Here is a 16,521-nt window from a genome sequence, read left to right on the forward strand (position 1 = left end):
TTAGTGTTTTATCGTAATTAGGTCAGTAGTCTTTGAACTGTCATCGATCAAACAAGCCAAAAGACAAACTATTTTTTTTTTCAAAGGTATATGTACGTAAGTTGATTGAATGACCGAAAAAATGTATAAGGGTAGCAGGTGAATGTATTGACAAGGAAAAATAAATTCGTACTTTTATTTCCACTTTTTACCCCCCCCCACTCCGCGAACTTAAAAACGCCCCCTCGTATGTCAATACCGAAATGAGGCTATTTTAGCTCCGACTTGGCTTTAAATAAGATTAGATCGTCCCAGCCTAAAGCTCCACAATTGTTTGTCGGCATCGTTTTGTGGCACACAAGGCGTTATAAATTACACCGTTTAATATTCCTATCATGATAACATCATCTGGTGCGGCGTACTCATGTAGCTATAAGTTTTCCGCGGTGTAATTTAAACTTATCTATGTATCAACTCCTTCATTTCATGCGTAACTACCACTGCTTACAACTATTCGCTACGAGGCATTTAAGTGAAGAAGAACCACTATTTTGGGTAACGCACATCCATTTTTATAAAAAAAAATGTTAAGGTATAAACTAAATAATTACTTTAAAAATTCACAGCAACTGTTAAAACATTTTTCAAATAATTTTTAAACCGGCTCGAAGGACCAAAAGTTCAGTTGACTTCCGTTTATTATGACTTCACGATAGGTATTGAATTTACCATAAAATGTAGCATAGCCGATATCTAATTAGTTCCCAGCTAAACGAGCATTCTTACCTATGCGAGTGGCCGAGTCCTGTCGAAGTTTTCGCAATATTTGTTACTGTGTTTTGTGGTAAAACATCAAAACACCCATCGCGAACGTACCCTACGTGTATGGTTTTAATCGTAGTGGTAGTAATATACAGGCAGATAATATTGCCACTTCTAATATCGTAGCCTGTACCTCCTACACGCTACGGATAACCTGCGAATTTACGACGCGACGCTCGCTGTCACTGCAATTAATGTTTATCTCGGAGAGTGTAAATTAGAATTTCTTAACACCTGCGAAGTCTAGTAAATTATGAAATAGCATTACGAGAACAGCTCGACATTGGTGGCCACTGGTTTACGAGCATCAATCGCGAAATACCAAATAAATTGGTATTATTACAGTTCCGTGATGTTATCTGCTAGTAGTTTAACCTCAATGTACTCGACAAATTAGATTCGCAATTCCTTACCCACCAAATATATATTAGGAACTACTGTCGTCAAAATTAAACAAAAATTATTGGTTCATTAAAATCTAAAACGAAAACTTTTCGATTTCCCATTTTTTTTGTTTTCTTGTTCGTTCAGAACGTAAATATTGTACTTCTGATTTATAATTGTTAGACTTTTTTTTCAAGGTTTATGGCTTTAAAAATGACGCTAGATATTACATAATTAAGTGTTCTTCTTATCTGCTCCTTATCTACATACTCATTCAACTTTATTGCACTGTTATCTCTCGACAAGTAAAATTTTTTGAATCTTATTAATCTTAATACCACCGTTGTGGTTTTGACGATAACTGTAGTATCTTCAACATCGCATAAGAAAATTCAAAATTAACTTAATTAGTGAAAATTGTTATCAAATACCAACTGTTGTCCTGTCTAATAACTGGTTACAAACGAAGAATCTTCGTAAATGGTTAGGAAAGGAATTACGTGCAATTACCTTGAAGGTTGGATTTCAAAATGGGTTGTTCTGTATTTATTATGAATGACAGAATATATATGAAAAATACAATGCAAAAAGCGGAAAATTCGAAATATGTATTTCATTTTTTTGGCGCTAGAATTAACCTTTGCGTCGTTAAAGGTAACAAAAGTATTAAAAGACCTTTAAATGATGAATACTTTTATTGAACCGTTTCAAGGTTGGAAATAGATAGATAGTTTTTGGTTAATCTCAGTCAATTTTTTATCTGAATGTATGGAGCGCCCTGTATAATCAACAAGTGTTCCCGAATTGGTCACTTCACCCTTTTTTTACATGGTCTCGTGAACTTTCAGCAACACCGGAGCAGAAGTGCAAGTGTTGCGACACGTTTGTTGGTCAAGTGCGTTAGCGGCGCTTAAAGTTGTTATTGGTCCGACGGATGCATCAATGGTGGTCCTACGTGTTGTTGTCGGCGATGATGATGATGATGATGATGGCGATGGTGATGATGGGAAAGTGACCCCTCGTCGAAAATAAATAGCGGCTCGTTAACCTCGTTTGCGAAATGCCGCGTGGTTAATATTTCGATTTAGTTTATTGCGTCCATTACACAATCCCCGATTTAACAAACCGCTGGGTTAATCGAACGGAATAAATCGCGGTTTTTATTTACTTGCCGCGTGCATATGAATTCGGTCCGTCTCTCACGCATTGTTGTAAGGCCATTACATGCCGGGAATGTTATAATGGTAAATAGTAATTGTAACAGGACACGAAGAGGATAACGGATGTATCGATTTAGGAAATGTTGAAGTCACAGAGAAATACGAACGGCGTCGGAATGTTTCCAACAATTCCAACAGTTTAAAGAAATGCCGTTATGTTAATGAACGAGCTCATATAAAGGATGATATCATCATCATCATCATCGTCATAGGGTCGTCACTTCTAAGATATTTTCGCATTTTCCTAAAACTAGGACATCCCACATCCTTGACTATTTATGAACAGTAATCTAATCTAGGTATACCTTTACTCCTTCTAACACAGAGCCGGGCAAACTCGGATCTTTTGCATCCCGAGTGATCCTCAAGGTTAACCAAGTGGATCCTCATTGATCCTGCGAGTGCGAGTGAGATGATTCTTTCCTTTTCTTATCCCTTCCATTTCGTAGATGAGTCCCCTCTTCCATAGCCAAACCCAATAGTTTTGCGAACGTAGTAACGAAAATTTTCGTAGGTATTATTTAAGTTGCGAGAGTGGCTTCGCTCGTCTACGGGATGAAGGGGCTTGATATGGGAGTGGAAGGGAGAAGAAAAAGACAAAACAAAATTATTCATTACTGCTTACTCTCTCGTACTCATTGAAGGGTATGGAGTGACTCAAACTAAACTCATGTAGCGGCTCCTGCGAAGTTAAAGTTTGCCCGGCTCTGTTCTAACAAGATAAAATAATTTTATTGAGAGTAATTATTTCCTTACAGGATATTTGCAGGTAATTTATTCTACTCCAACTAATATCAAGGCGTATTGCAATTGTTTTCATTCGATCAAGTCTAGCAAAGCTTCAATACTGAAATACTTACTTTCATTCCATTCGTGTGACAATACGAGCGTTTTTTATCACGTCACTGAAATATCTAAATGATAGGATACGATTCATCACCATCATAAGATTGTCAGTCTTAAGACTGGTTGGACACTCATCTCCACTCTGTTCTATCCTGAGCTAATCTTCTCATTTCCCTAAAACTAGAACCTACATTCTTAACTATTTGCGAACAGTAATCTGATCTAAGTTTATCTCTACCCCTCCTAATTCCCGTTTCTACCTCTAATATGTCTCTGACCAGACCTTCGTGCCTGAGAAGGTGTCCTACCAACCTATTTCTTCCATAGAGTCCTCTGTTCTCCTATTCTTTCTAATACCTTTTCATTTTTCTATCTCTTCTCTTTCCACGGTATCCTCATCATTCGCCTTTAACACCATATTTCAAACGCTTTTAACCTTTTCTTTTCCGCCGCGCCCACTGTCCATGTTTCGCACCCGTGCAGCGCCGTGCTCCAAACATACACCTTTTTCGAATTTCTAAATTAACCGTTCTCGAGCATAGAAGTGACTTCTTTTTATTGAAGGCGACTCGACCCTGTCTTATCCTCTGCTTTATATCCTTACTACTCCTTCCGTCCTGTTTTATCTGACTTCCTAGCTACCTAATTCGATTACGAACGTAAATTTAAAATTTATTGGTAAAATGTGGTGAGTGCATAGTATTAGTTGACACTTTTCTGTGGTAGCATTTTACTACGTCAAAGACGCTCAGTTTTCAGATTTTATTTCTTATGAGAAAGTTATCGTTATTATCAGTAGACATTGCTAATGAATGAGGACTCGTGTTTTCTCTTAAACCGAGTCTCATTTATTTAATGTCTACTCCAGAATGAAGCACAAATAAAATAATTAACGTATCTACGACGAGAATCGCAAATTTCTCTTTTAGAGTTCTAAAGTTTCTTTACCGCGTAAATTCGTCAGCTTTATTATAAAATGAAGAGAATGTTTTACAATAACTTAATTTGATTTTCAAACACGTGCCTTACGTCACAGCTAAGAATATTTCGTTTAATTAAAATCTGAATGCGTTTATTTTAAACCTTATAATTAATCGGGTTGAGTGTACTAATTTTAATTATATTATTTGAAATATTTACTGTCACTCAGCGTACAACGTAATTAGTATCAGATTATTATCAGATGCACACAATCCTACATCACTTCTGTACTTGTTATTAATCTGTAAGAAAATAACTTCTATTAGAGATATAAGGCGGATATCCAGTGTTACATTTCATGCAGACTTTTTGACAATAATTCCAATTTGGTTTCTGTAATTTTAATAACAATGTTGAAAAGTAACTTTTTTCTTAAAAATTCAAAAGTCACAATGAATATCATTAAGAAATAGGCGAGATAGGTTGGTAGGACACCTTCTCAGGAAACAGGAGCTAAGAGGAGTAGAGGTAAATCTACATTAGATTACTGTTAATAGTTAAAGACGTCGATTGTTAATGTTAGTTAGGAAGAAGTGGAGGTGCGTGTTCAACCAGTCTTAGGATTGACGATGATGACCTGATGATGATTCTAAAATGTAGTATGATAATTATTCATCAATAAACTATTATTCTCATTTAAGGTTTTGGTGATTTAGAGTAATAAGAAACATGTCTTTTATTCCATAAAGACTTTTATGGTACCTACATCTTAATTAGTGTTAGATATTCCGTTAATCTGATAATAATTTAAATTCTATACGAGCAACGTTAGACGAAATTCCTGCATTTGTATAATCACACAAGTATAATTATTTACTGCGTCTGTAAAACTTCGACTTGTGTTTTAAATATCTACATATATGACGATTTAAAGAAAATTAATAGTTACTTTTATAGCCAGTAAATTGTTTAATTTTATTTATAAAAGTTTATATTAACAAGATAGATAAATATGATTCTTTTTATTAGTTAATTTCATAGAAGATACTTATACGAGGGTGGATTGATAAGTTTCCGGCCTAACCAAGAGATGACGCCACTAGGCCTACCTTGAGGTGACATTCTATAGTACCATCCTTGGATAGCTTGTAGCTATAGTTTCAGCCCGATCTCCTNTTACTGGTCTTGGTTCCGTGAGGATCAGTCTAAACACAGACAAATAATACATAAAATAGAAGCAAATTAAAAAAAAATATTGTTGAAATAAAAACCGCATACTTGTTGCTTTTGCAAAAGGGAGTTTTAAGGAATTTCTTAACATAAATGAAATTATAATATTCTAATCTAATCTAAGAATTTAATTATTTCAAATGATTATAGATTATAGATATGAGAGTAGATTTTGCATACGTTACGAAGTGTTGATTAAATATTTAAGTATATTTTTTACCTTCCCAAATCCCATTACAACGCCTGGAGCATTTGATTCGATCTCGTAATCACTTTCAGGTAAATATATTGGCTGGACGTACTTGCTGAATATTAACTCTCTTCCTAACTAAAAAAAAAATAAAAGAAGATTCAATGAGGATTGAAACATGTAGTAAACTGTTTGTGCTACTAATATTCAGTAATAATTGCCGGTTATTGAAATAGACTTGGATTTTTCATTAAAATTTTACCTAAAAGACTTATAGATTTCGATAAATGATTATTACATTGACGTGTTATATGTGATAGAAGGGTAGCTGTTAAAACTCACCTTAACTAGTCCAATATCATAATCGGTGTTTTCGTATTTCTTTACTAAAACAACTCTATTAACGTTTTCCTTTGTTACAAGTTCTTTGCTAGTTACTCCTATTATTGCAAAAATCTTTTGTGGATTACTGAAAAAATATTTAGAGATTTATGAAACAGATAACTCAGCAGAAAAAATAGGTTTTGTTAATAATTAATGTCTACCTGTCCAAGCAATGCGCCGCTGTCAATACCCAGTACGAACTTATAATTGCTCCTCCGCAAAGAGTGTTTCTATTCGTTGAAATCAATTTATACAAAAGTGCCTGTAAAGAATGATTGACTTTCGTGGAAACCAAATTAATTTGAACCACAACTACTTACAAAATAAGGAAATTCTCCCATCTTTGCAGGTTCCCCATTAACAATACGCTCAAAACGAACTGATGAGGTTGGATTGAACTCAAAAAGAGTTAGATTTGATAACGCTACCCCTTTACCTAAACATTAAATAAACGATTTAATTCTCATATGCGCAACAAAAGCTCATGATGGTGGTCAATATTCTGCGTGCTGATGAGATCGAAATCGCAATCTACTTCTAACAGTTTCAGCAGCAGGATATTGACAACCAAACATTTTTTATTTTTATATTTTTCTTATTCCTATTTTAATAATCTGCAGTAATAAAAAAGAAGCCAACAGAGTCGTAATGCTTTTATTATTAAAATTATTTTTCACTCCTTAATAGTATATACTTACAAGTTGTTATCGATAGTCGCGCATTATGTTAACTACGAGACTCATTATTCGTACAAAATTTAACGCTAAACTTAAATTAAATGTTATAAATAAAACAATATCTAAATTGCTATACATGTACATATAGATGTAATTATTATGAAGAGAATTAAAGAAACAAACAACTTTTAACCGTTTGTCAAGTCAACGCTCCATTAATTGAGATAGTGTTTAATTAGAACTCTGATCTTGTTAATGAAATCGATCGGTTGAAAGAAACCAGGGAATTGTGTAACACCGGTTTAAGCCTAGACAAAATTGTGTAAAACTGCGTAAAACAATTTTCAATCGCTAAAACTTTTTGTACTTACGTTACAAGATAGATACACCTATTGGTGGTTTTTATGGTTTAACGTTAGAACCGGTTCATAGAAGATTATTGTCGATTGAATAACAATAGTTTAAATGTCGTAGTGTGTATAGGTCTCAGTTATCTTGGTCGAAAATTTGTACATGTAAATATGCTGTAGAATAGAAACCGTGACTACAGGTGTTACTATCTCTTGGAAATGTTACTTTTACCTGACAGCAATAAAAACCTGCTCACTATACGTAAAATATACGCTTTGGGAATCACCTATACGGATGTCTGATTTTAGCGCAGTTAATGATGTTTGGGAGGTACAATCGGAGACAAGAGTACATAAAATTAGAAATTCGTGATTAATTAGGTTTTGCAGCATATCATAAGATAAGTAAATACTATCTATACTAAAAAAAAGTATACGGTTTGAGAGAAAATTTGGAATTTGACCAAAAACTTTGAATAAAATAAGAAATAACGAATAATATGGAAAATTTTTAACTGACTTTTGGCAGTGAATATGCCTTGATTTCAACTTCGAAACAAAAAAATATTTAGTTTCAATCTCTATTAATAATGAGCGTAAAACTTTTTAATATGTTTAAATAATAATTAAAACTTTAAAATTGCATTTATTTCAGACAATTATAAATATTATCATTATATTATCAAGTAAAAACGAGATTTTCAGCTAATTTTTCATTTTTTCCTCGATAACCATTTAGTGAATTTGAATAACCTTACGCTAAAGTGATTCTCCAGAGTTCAAGTTACTTATTATAAAAGTTTGAAATTTCTGGTAGCTTTTTTTCTGTTAATAAAAATAAATTTAATCTGTTCGGTTAACGAATCTCCATAAAATGACGTGTAAAATTACAATTTTTTAAAATTTCAATAACTTTTTAACGGTTTAGTGAATCGATTTGTAATTTTTACAGGAGTTTTAGAATTGAATGAGGAACGTTCTTCCAAATTTTTATTTGTCTCGTAGCATTTTATGGATTATTTATGGATAAAACCAATTTAATATCAATACTTTTACTAGCGGTTAATATATTAACAATTAGAACATCAAATACTATGATTTATTTCAAAACAACGTCTATCTAGTTACACACTTAAAGACTAATGTATTGTAGGATTTTCCAATGAATCGACTTGAAACTAAATTGGCATTTTAATAATAATTATCAAACATTAACGTGAAGTCAACTTATTAATTTCTTTCCACTACAAAGTACCTCAAGTTAATGAGGAAAATTTTGTTGCTACAGTCACACCTTCGCTGGAAACCTAAAAACAAATTTTAAATAGATATGTAGAAATTATTCCTGAACTATGAAACACGTTTGTATATTGCAGTGCAATAATTTTGCAATAATTGTGGGAGTAATTAGAACGTTTCAGAAGAACCGTCTTAATTTTACATTACATGAAGAAATTCAATCAATTTAACGTTATTACACCTATGGAGAAAGTCCTACACGAATAATATCCGGATAGGTATGTACCTACACAAATCTAAAGTAAAATATAATCTTCCTGTATCTGTCGACCAAGTATGTAACGTATGCCTGTTCGCGTATAAAAACGACCGCAGGTACTTATATAGAGTCAGCTACCCTTTTAGCTCACCGTAAGTACCCTTAGAGTACGTTAGAACTTGTGTTTGTGTGTGTGGGTGTGTGTGTAGACGTCTCTCGAATCCTGTGAATGACTCATTATGTCATCTTCCTGATACCTACCTTCAAGCTCTACTACTTTTCCCGCTCTTTTGAGTGCTTTGACGGCCTCGTCATGGGTCGCCTCACGCAAATCTTCCCCATTCACCGAAAGAATAGCGTCCCCGACGTACAACTGTTCCGTCTGGTCGGCCGCCATCCCCTTGAATATCTTACTAACGAGGATCGGCATTTTATTCTCCTTGCCACCCTTGATGGATATGCCGAGTCCATTATTTTCCGACTTGACGACCCTAACTAGACGTTTCTGATTCGCCACGGATTCGGGCACGTCCACAGTGTCACTGAAACCTCCGGGGGTTTCGATATTATTGTTCAGGGAGCCGTTCAGGGTCGTCGTGTTCTCGCAGGCATCGTCGAGGGTAATGGTGAGGTAGTCCTCCTCGATGGTCACTATAACACGGTACCACTGTCCCCGCACGTGCGTTTCCAGAATGCCGGAACGTCCGTAGAAACCCGGTGACTGTAACCCGTCTAGACAATTGTTCGACATTTTATTTACATTATTATTTTTGTGTTTCGTTTCGAAAATAGCGGAGTCGTGAAATTCCCATTTGAATATCGCGTTATTTAACGAAAGAATGTTAATTTTCGATCCGAGCTTTCTCTCACTGACTGCGACATGCGACGCCGTAGCAGACTGTTCGGCGTCGATGATGCATGGACAGGATGTACACGTAACACACGCGTAAGGTGTGCTATAGCCGGCGCGACGGTACGGACAAAATGTTTCCTTCGCTATTTGATTTTCAGCGTTTCAGCACACAAAACACTGATTCGGCGCGGCTCCGAACCCCCTCCGTTTCTATGACAACCTCGCTCTTCGTCGAACCGAAGGTTTCTGATCAGCTGTTTCCTACATAACGGTACCCTGCTGCCTTGTACGCGCCATCTGCGTTTAAACGGACCGACGCCGTCGTCGGAAACAACCGTCGGCGCCACGTTCAAACTGCGACCGACCACCGCAGCTTTCTGACATCTTTTGTTCGATGCCTTCGCTTATAACACACGAAAACTGTACACTGCGTTGCAGCGACAAAAGAATTCTGTTAAAAACATTCTGTAGTGTACGAGTTGTAAAAAGATGAAATTTTTACGAAATAAAAATGATGTAAAACAGATATTTTGTTACTTTTTCAAATAATATATTGAGATGCATTGACAATTGTTTCGACAGTAGCAATGAGCTGCTATTAAGAAGTCCCTTAGTCTACCTATTTCTGATTTTTTTTTTTTTGAGACTTTTGATCGCAGTAGAAAACTTACAGAAAGGTAATTCCTACTAATGCTGGTGGGCGGACAGACTCTCGGGACTACGCCGGAAGGTAGGACAGAAGGCCCTCTTAAGTCTCCTTTCAAGAACCGTGGGAATGGGTGGGTGATAGTTCGGATGAGAAACATGAGACGGACGAAATGAAGACAGAAGAGAATGAAAGATTATCTGTGGAATATTATTGCCCCAGCATTTGTCTAAGCGATTCAAGGAAACCACAGATAAAGTTGGACCAAGGCATACGGACCCGGAATGGAACCGGCGTCCTCCGGAATCCTAAGCAATGATCTAAACCTCTAGGTCATGCCGCTCGGTCAATAGCCTGTGACAGGACTGCACACAGAGGTTCGGCTTAGGAATTTAATAGAGGGTGCAAGAAGAAAACGCATTTGAAATAAAAATTTATTATAAAGTTAAGTGGAGAGACAGATGAGAGTTTCACAATTTCAATCATCAAAATCAGTGTTTTGTAAAACAATGTTTTCGATGATTATAATTATAACACGTATAAAAATACAACATATTTTACTTATGTTTGGCCAGACCAAGACTGCAAGATGAACACCATTTGGGCTCATCCCTAACCTCAACGAACTTCGGACACAGTTTCATGATGCAAATGGAAACCACATTCATTTTACAGTAGATCATTTTTAATACATTTATCTTAAATATTTTGTACTATACCCTCGACGAATTTCTTAATTACTTCACTCCTCCGTGCGCCAACATCGATCACGCTGGCGTGGGAAATGGCTTCACACGATTCGTGATCCAGATTGCCCATGTTGGTGACAAGACAAAAAGAGAGAACAGTCAGGCCGCAGTGTCGTGCGACAATCACTTCCGGTACGTTCGACATTCCGACCGCATCCACGCCCAGCAATCGGAGCATTCGACACTCGGTTACCGTCTCAAAACACGGTCCACCCACGCACGTCAGCGCACCTTCTCGAACAATATCCGTGATACCGAGCTTCTCGGCTGTCAGTTTCGCCACCTTTATCATTTCCTTGTCATAGGCGTCAGTCACAGTTAAGAATTTCGGTCCGAGTCGATCGTCATCCAGGCCCGATATCGGAGACGTTCCGGTCAAACCCATCAAATCTAAGTGGTCCTTAACTATAAGTAGACAACATTGATTGATACTTGTACAATCGTTATTTGAAAGGAACAACAAGGGAAATTAATTGGACAGACAGCTTCGGGTTCGGACATTGTTTTTTTGGTTACGCTAGGATATCTGGAAGCAAAAACTGTAACGCAAATGTTATAGGAATGGTGCATATGGATGGAAAAATTGTTCATACAGTAAACGGTTTTATAAATTAGCATAATTTGATAATAGCTACTGAAAAATATCGTTTGCGAATAAATATTTCTTATATACATTTTATTTGCCCAACAATATTCGAGTTGATTTGCAAGTGGTATATACTGACCTATAAGAATGTCTCCAACCTCATAATTTGGGTTAATAGCTCCTACTGCGTTCGTTATTATCAAATGCGTAATTCCTAGACCTTGCATCACACGCACTGGAATCGTGCATTTCCATAATGGGTAACCGTCGTGATAATGAGCTCGACCTTGCATACAAATTGCAAAACGACGATTCAATTCACCGACAACTATTCGGCCTTCATGTCCGTCTACTTTTGCTACAGGAAAATGTGGTACCTCCTCGTATCTTATGAAAATCGGATTAATCAATGTGTCAGCAATCGATCCTGGTTGGAAAGTTTTACATTTAAAATAAAATTATTATCTGATCGTACTGCATCATGCATCTAATTTTATTAAATTATTACCCAATCCACTTCCACATATAATTCCAACAGTGGGAACTTTGGATATATTATTCTTGAGAAATGCAACAGCTTCCTGAACGTGTTCGTATAAATTCCTAAAGAAGATTTTTCTGTTATTGCCTGTTATGTACGTATACATATGATCATTTAAATCTTTTTTCTTTTCCTTCGATAGGAGTAATTGATTCAAAAATTTTCTTTGTTTCGGTAGACTTTTGTTAGTGTACGCAAATAAAAATGTAATTCATAAGAAGTTTTGTAAGTACTTACTGTTTTTCAGAAGAACAATGTGAACACATGTTGAATTATTTTTACACTATTTTGCGATGAAACTTAGCGAGAGTGATTATCACCATTTATCCATAGCAACTAACACAATAAACATTCCTTACTTACTTAATTTTCTGGCAGATTTAGATAAATATGTAAATCGATCTTGTAAATCGTCATTTATCTATTAAAAGATAAAGTAAATGCCAATACGGTTTCTGAAACGTTTCTATATTGACTTGGTGACAATTGTGTATGGATATGAACATTTAATAATTGTTACACATGATAACGCCACATTTTAATGTGGACTACGATAACATTTTTTTTAATAATAATTTATGCATTAAATTGCACGTCAACATAGGACAATGTAAACTGTCCATGAACAAATTAATCGATAATACAAACAATTAAAAACATAAGTCATAACCTCATAACAAAACCATAAAAATATGCGGAAATGATATTAGAATTTTACGTTAAAAAGGAAATAATTATTACAGAAGCGGGTTCGTTTTATTTAAGAATAGGAGACTGATGTACATGGGAGGAAACAGAATATAGGAACATATTCTACTTGTTCTATACTTCATTTACTTTCTCTAGCGATGTGCTCCTTCGAATGTCTTGGATGCGCGCTGGCAAAATCGTAGGTTGGGAGAAAAAAGCCCATTATACTCTCGACTCTTGTTCATTAAACATACTTTTTCATACAGTACCTGCCAAAAGTTTTGTTCAATCATGAACAGTAGTGCGAGTCGAAAACAAGCGTTAAAGCATTTAATATGAATTCAAATATAAATAAACATTTCGTTGATATTTTCAGTAGTAATTGGTACCAATAACAGCACATTTGAGCCAGAAATTGTAGTGGATAAAATGATCAATTTTTCCGTGCAGTACTGTACGGATTATATGCTCCTCACCGGTTAGGAGTTTGGCCGAGAGTTGTCTCCTTTCTTTTCTGACCTAGCGCTGTTCTTTTCTACTTTGCGCCAGTCAAACTGAAGGTCACATCGCTACAGAAACTAAACGAAGTGTATCTTATAGTACAATAGGAAATGAGAGAGATTAATCATAATTCTCGGGCTTACCTTTTATATAGACATTGGAATATAGGGACTATAATTATAGAGAGGAGATAAGACATGATTTTCCGGAAAATGCAATTGTTTTTATTTAAAACTTAAAAGCATTTACATAACGTTTAATTAATGTTATTTTTATACCCCTGTATTATATTCTATCCACTCTCTGAAATGTGCTACATTCACATAAAGTATTGAAACCGAAGGATTTGCACAAACTTCCGGTCCACTTGACATCACTCCTGCAAGTAGATCGTCCTCGAGTACCAGTGGTCCCCCTGAGTCTCCCTGAAACACGACCAGTAATGTTAGTCTACAATTATTAGGAATTCTTTTTTAGTTCAATACCAAGCAAGGCCCATTGTTGGTGTTGTAGGTACATAGATAATGTTCTGAAAAACTTTCCCCCACAATTCCATCAAAACATTCATCTTGTGGAGCAACACGTACTGACAACTTTCTCAAAACATTACTGGTCTTGGTTCCGTGAGGATCAGTCTAAACACAGACAAATAATACATAAAATAGAAGCAAATTAAAAAAAAATATTGTTGAAATAAAAACCGCATACTTGTTGCTTTTGCAAAAGGGAGTTTTAAGGAATTTCTTAACATAAATGAAATTATAATATTCTAATCTAATCTAAGAATTTAATTATTTCAAATGATTATAGATTATAGATATGAGAGTAGATTTTGCATACGTTACGAAGTGTTGATTAAATATTTAAGTATATTTTTTACCTTCCCAAATCCCATTACAACGCCTGGAGCATTTGATTCGATCTCGTAATCACTTTCAGGTAAATATATTGGCTGGACGTACTTGCTGAATATTAACTCTCTTCCTAACTAAAAAAAAAATAAAAGAAGATTCAATGAGGATTGAAACATGTAGTAAACTGTTTGTGCTACTAATATTCAGTAATAATTGCCGGTTATTGAAATAGACTTGGATTTTTCATTAAAATTTTACCTAAAAGACTTATAGATTTCGATAAATGATTATTACATTGACGTGTTATATGTGATAGAAGGGTAGCTGTTAAAACTCACCTTAACTAGTCCAATATCATAATCGGTGTTTTCGTATTTCTTTACTAAAACAACTCTATTAACGTTTTCCTTTGTTACAAGTTCTTTGCTAGTTACTCCTATTATTGCAAAAATCTTTTGTGGATTACTGAAAAAATATTTAGAGATTTATGAAACAAATAACTCAGCAGAAACAATAGGTTTTGTTAATAATTAATGTCTACCTGTCCAAGCAATGCGCCGCTGTCAATACCCAGTACGAACTTATGATTGCTCCTCCGCAAAGAGTGTTTCTGTTCGTTGAAATCAATTTATACAAGAGTGCCTGTAAAGAATGAATGACATTGGTGAAAACCAAATTAATTTGAACCACAACTACTTACAAAATAAGGAAATTCTCCCATCTTTGCAGGTTCCCCATTAACAATACGCTCAAAACGAACTGATGAGGTTGGATTGAACTCAAAAAGAGTTAGATTTGATAACGCTACCCCTTTACCTAAACATTAAATAAACGATTTAATTCTCATATGCGCAACAAAAGCTCATGATGGTGGTCAATATTCTGCGTGCTGATGAGATCGAAATCGCAATCTACTTCTAACAGTTTCAGCAGCAGGATATTGACAACCAAACATTTTTTATTTTTATATTTTTCTTATTCCTATTTTAATAATCTGCAGTAATAAAAAAGAAGTCAACAGAGTCGTAATGCTTTTATTATTAAAATTATTTTTCACTCCTTACCCACAACGGAAGACCACACTTCACCTAACAGTAATAGCCTAATAAATTTCATTGTGAAATATTACAGTTGAAAATGTTGTTTTTGTTTTCTTTGTTGTTTACAACTGTAAGGTTTTTCTAAAACTAAATTTCGTTACTGAATACGTTTTTTGAAGTCGTACGATCTATTAATAGGTAGATACCAAAATTTTCAGAACCATATTTAGGTTTCAAAATGATAATTGCTTTTGCAAATTTTACTTTGTTGATTACCTATTTTTGTTAAATGTGAGTAATAGATAGTTTGTACATTCAGAAGCATTGTGAAATCACACTTTTACTATTTCCGATATCTACATGCCACATTTCTAGACACAAAGCCAAGCTTTTGTTTTCCTTTTTGCTGTATTCTGCTCTTGATCGTGCCTGATTCCAAATTTTATATCTAAAGATGTATCAAATTCAATTTCCCAAGTTAAATGTAACATAGACAAGTCTATAATTAGTTACATTCATTAGAACTTGTAAAATTATGTGATTTTGTTAAGGATAAAGTATCTCATTAGTATAACGAACGTAAAGACGACGTAGTCAGAATAGTTACCTCAAATTAGTGATAGTTTTTTTGCTATGTACACGTTAGTAAAAGCCCAAAAGGTTTTTTTTTTACAAAATTTGTACAAAATTGTAATCTCATAGGTAAAGGCGAACTCATTTAAAATAGACTTGAAAGATTTGTAAATAACAAAGTCTAAAAAGTAGTAATTTTTTATTTCAAGGTCATAAATTAATAACAAATAAGTTAAATAGAGTCATGCATTAATATAATTACATTTTATAATTTATGCTTATGTCTATTTTATTTTTTAAATTCGTAGTGTATATTTACAGTTAAATCATCTAATTTTATATTTTAAATTTAGCATCAAATATCTGTATTTTGCTTGATCCATTTTCTGTAGTAGGCCACGTTTGAATATCGTACAATGGACCCGGATTCTCCACATTCAGCCGGACCATTTGATACAATACCAAGTAACATCCCCGTTGTTGTTGCTAAAGGTCCTCCAGAATCTCCCTACATTAGGCATATTAGAATGTAGGTATGTACAGTACAAAAATCAGCGTCGATTAGGGGCATAAAAAGATTTATTAGAATATAACCTTCACTAATGTTTCGCCTAAGTCTATAAATGCAATTTAAAGTCTTGGCGGGGTGTTGCGCTTTGTTCAAAAACATTTCCCAAGATAAAAATGTACAGTGAAAGCGAGACTCGAGTCTCCGTCTCTCATCAAGTATCTCTGGTGTCGCTGAGAGAGACTGTCAAAAAAACTGTTTAGCGTCTCTGAACGAGAGATTCGAGTCGCTCATAGAGAGATCCTCATTTCGTATCCAGTCTCTGAACGAGAGACTCGAATCTCTGAACGAGAGACTGGAATCTCTCAGTAAGTGGTGTCTCGACAGACATGGTTAAATTTTTCTAAATTCAACATATTTCAGAGATCCCAGTCTTTCTACGAGAGACTCGAGTCTCTCAATTTTTCAGATTTATTCAT

The 16,521-nt window shown here is 34.9% G+C and overlaps 3 protein-coding genes across 3 annotated transcripts in view; all 3 read right to left on the reverse strand.

Annotated features, from left to right (window-relative positions):
• LOC108741321 (beta-1-syntrophin) overlaps positions 1-9,707 on the reverse strand; it is a 147,313-nt gene extending 137,606 nt beyond the window's left edge. The window contains exon 1 of the mRNA XM_018476132.2: positions 8,763-9,707. Within this exon, the coding sequence (XP_018331634.1) occupies positions 8,763-9,252 (490 nt within the window). The 5' untranslated portion in view covers positions 9,253-9,707. The remainder of the gene's footprint in view (positions 1-8,762) is intronic.
• Positions 9,708-10,420: 713 nt separating this feature from the next.
• On the reverse strand, positions 10,421-12,349 carry LOC108732819 (purine nucleoside phosphorylase). The gene is made up of 4 exons (XM_018463829.1): positions 12,114-12,349; positions 11,844-11,938; positions 11,475-11,762; positions 10,421-11,154 (listed from the first exon to the last, which is right to left on the reverse strand). Exons 1-4 carry the CDS (start codon positions 12,140-12,142, stop codon positions 10,700-10,702), a joined length of 867 nt encoding a protein of 288 aa, XP_018319331.1. The 5' UTR covers positions 12,143-12,349; the 3' UTR covers positions 10,421-10,699.
• Positions 12,350-13,339: 990 nt separating this feature from the next.
• Positions 13,340-15,102, reverse strand: LOC108737101 (trypsin-7-like). The gene is made up of 7 exons (XM_018470168.1): positions 14,986-15,102; positions 14,622-14,737; positions 14,463-14,563; positions 14,260-14,386; positions 13,948-14,055; positions 13,553-13,702; positions 13,340-13,492 (listed from the first exon to the last, which is right to left on the reverse strand). Exons 1-7 carry the CDS (start codon positions 15,035-15,037, stop codon positions 13,340-13,342), a joined length of 807 nt encoding a protein of 268 aa, XP_018325670.1. The 5' UTR covers positions 15,038-15,102.
• Between the last annotated feature and the right edge of the window lie 1,419 nt (positions 15,103-16,521).

Source organism: Agrilus planipennis, unplaced genomic scaffold (assembly GCF_000699045.2).
Source record: "Agrilus planipennis isolate EAB-ADULT unplaced genomic scaffold, Apla_2.0 scaffold2, whole genome shotgun sequence".
Lineage (NCBI taxonomy): Eukaryota > Metazoa > Arthropoda > Insecta > Coleoptera > Buprestidae > Agrilus > Agrilus planipennis.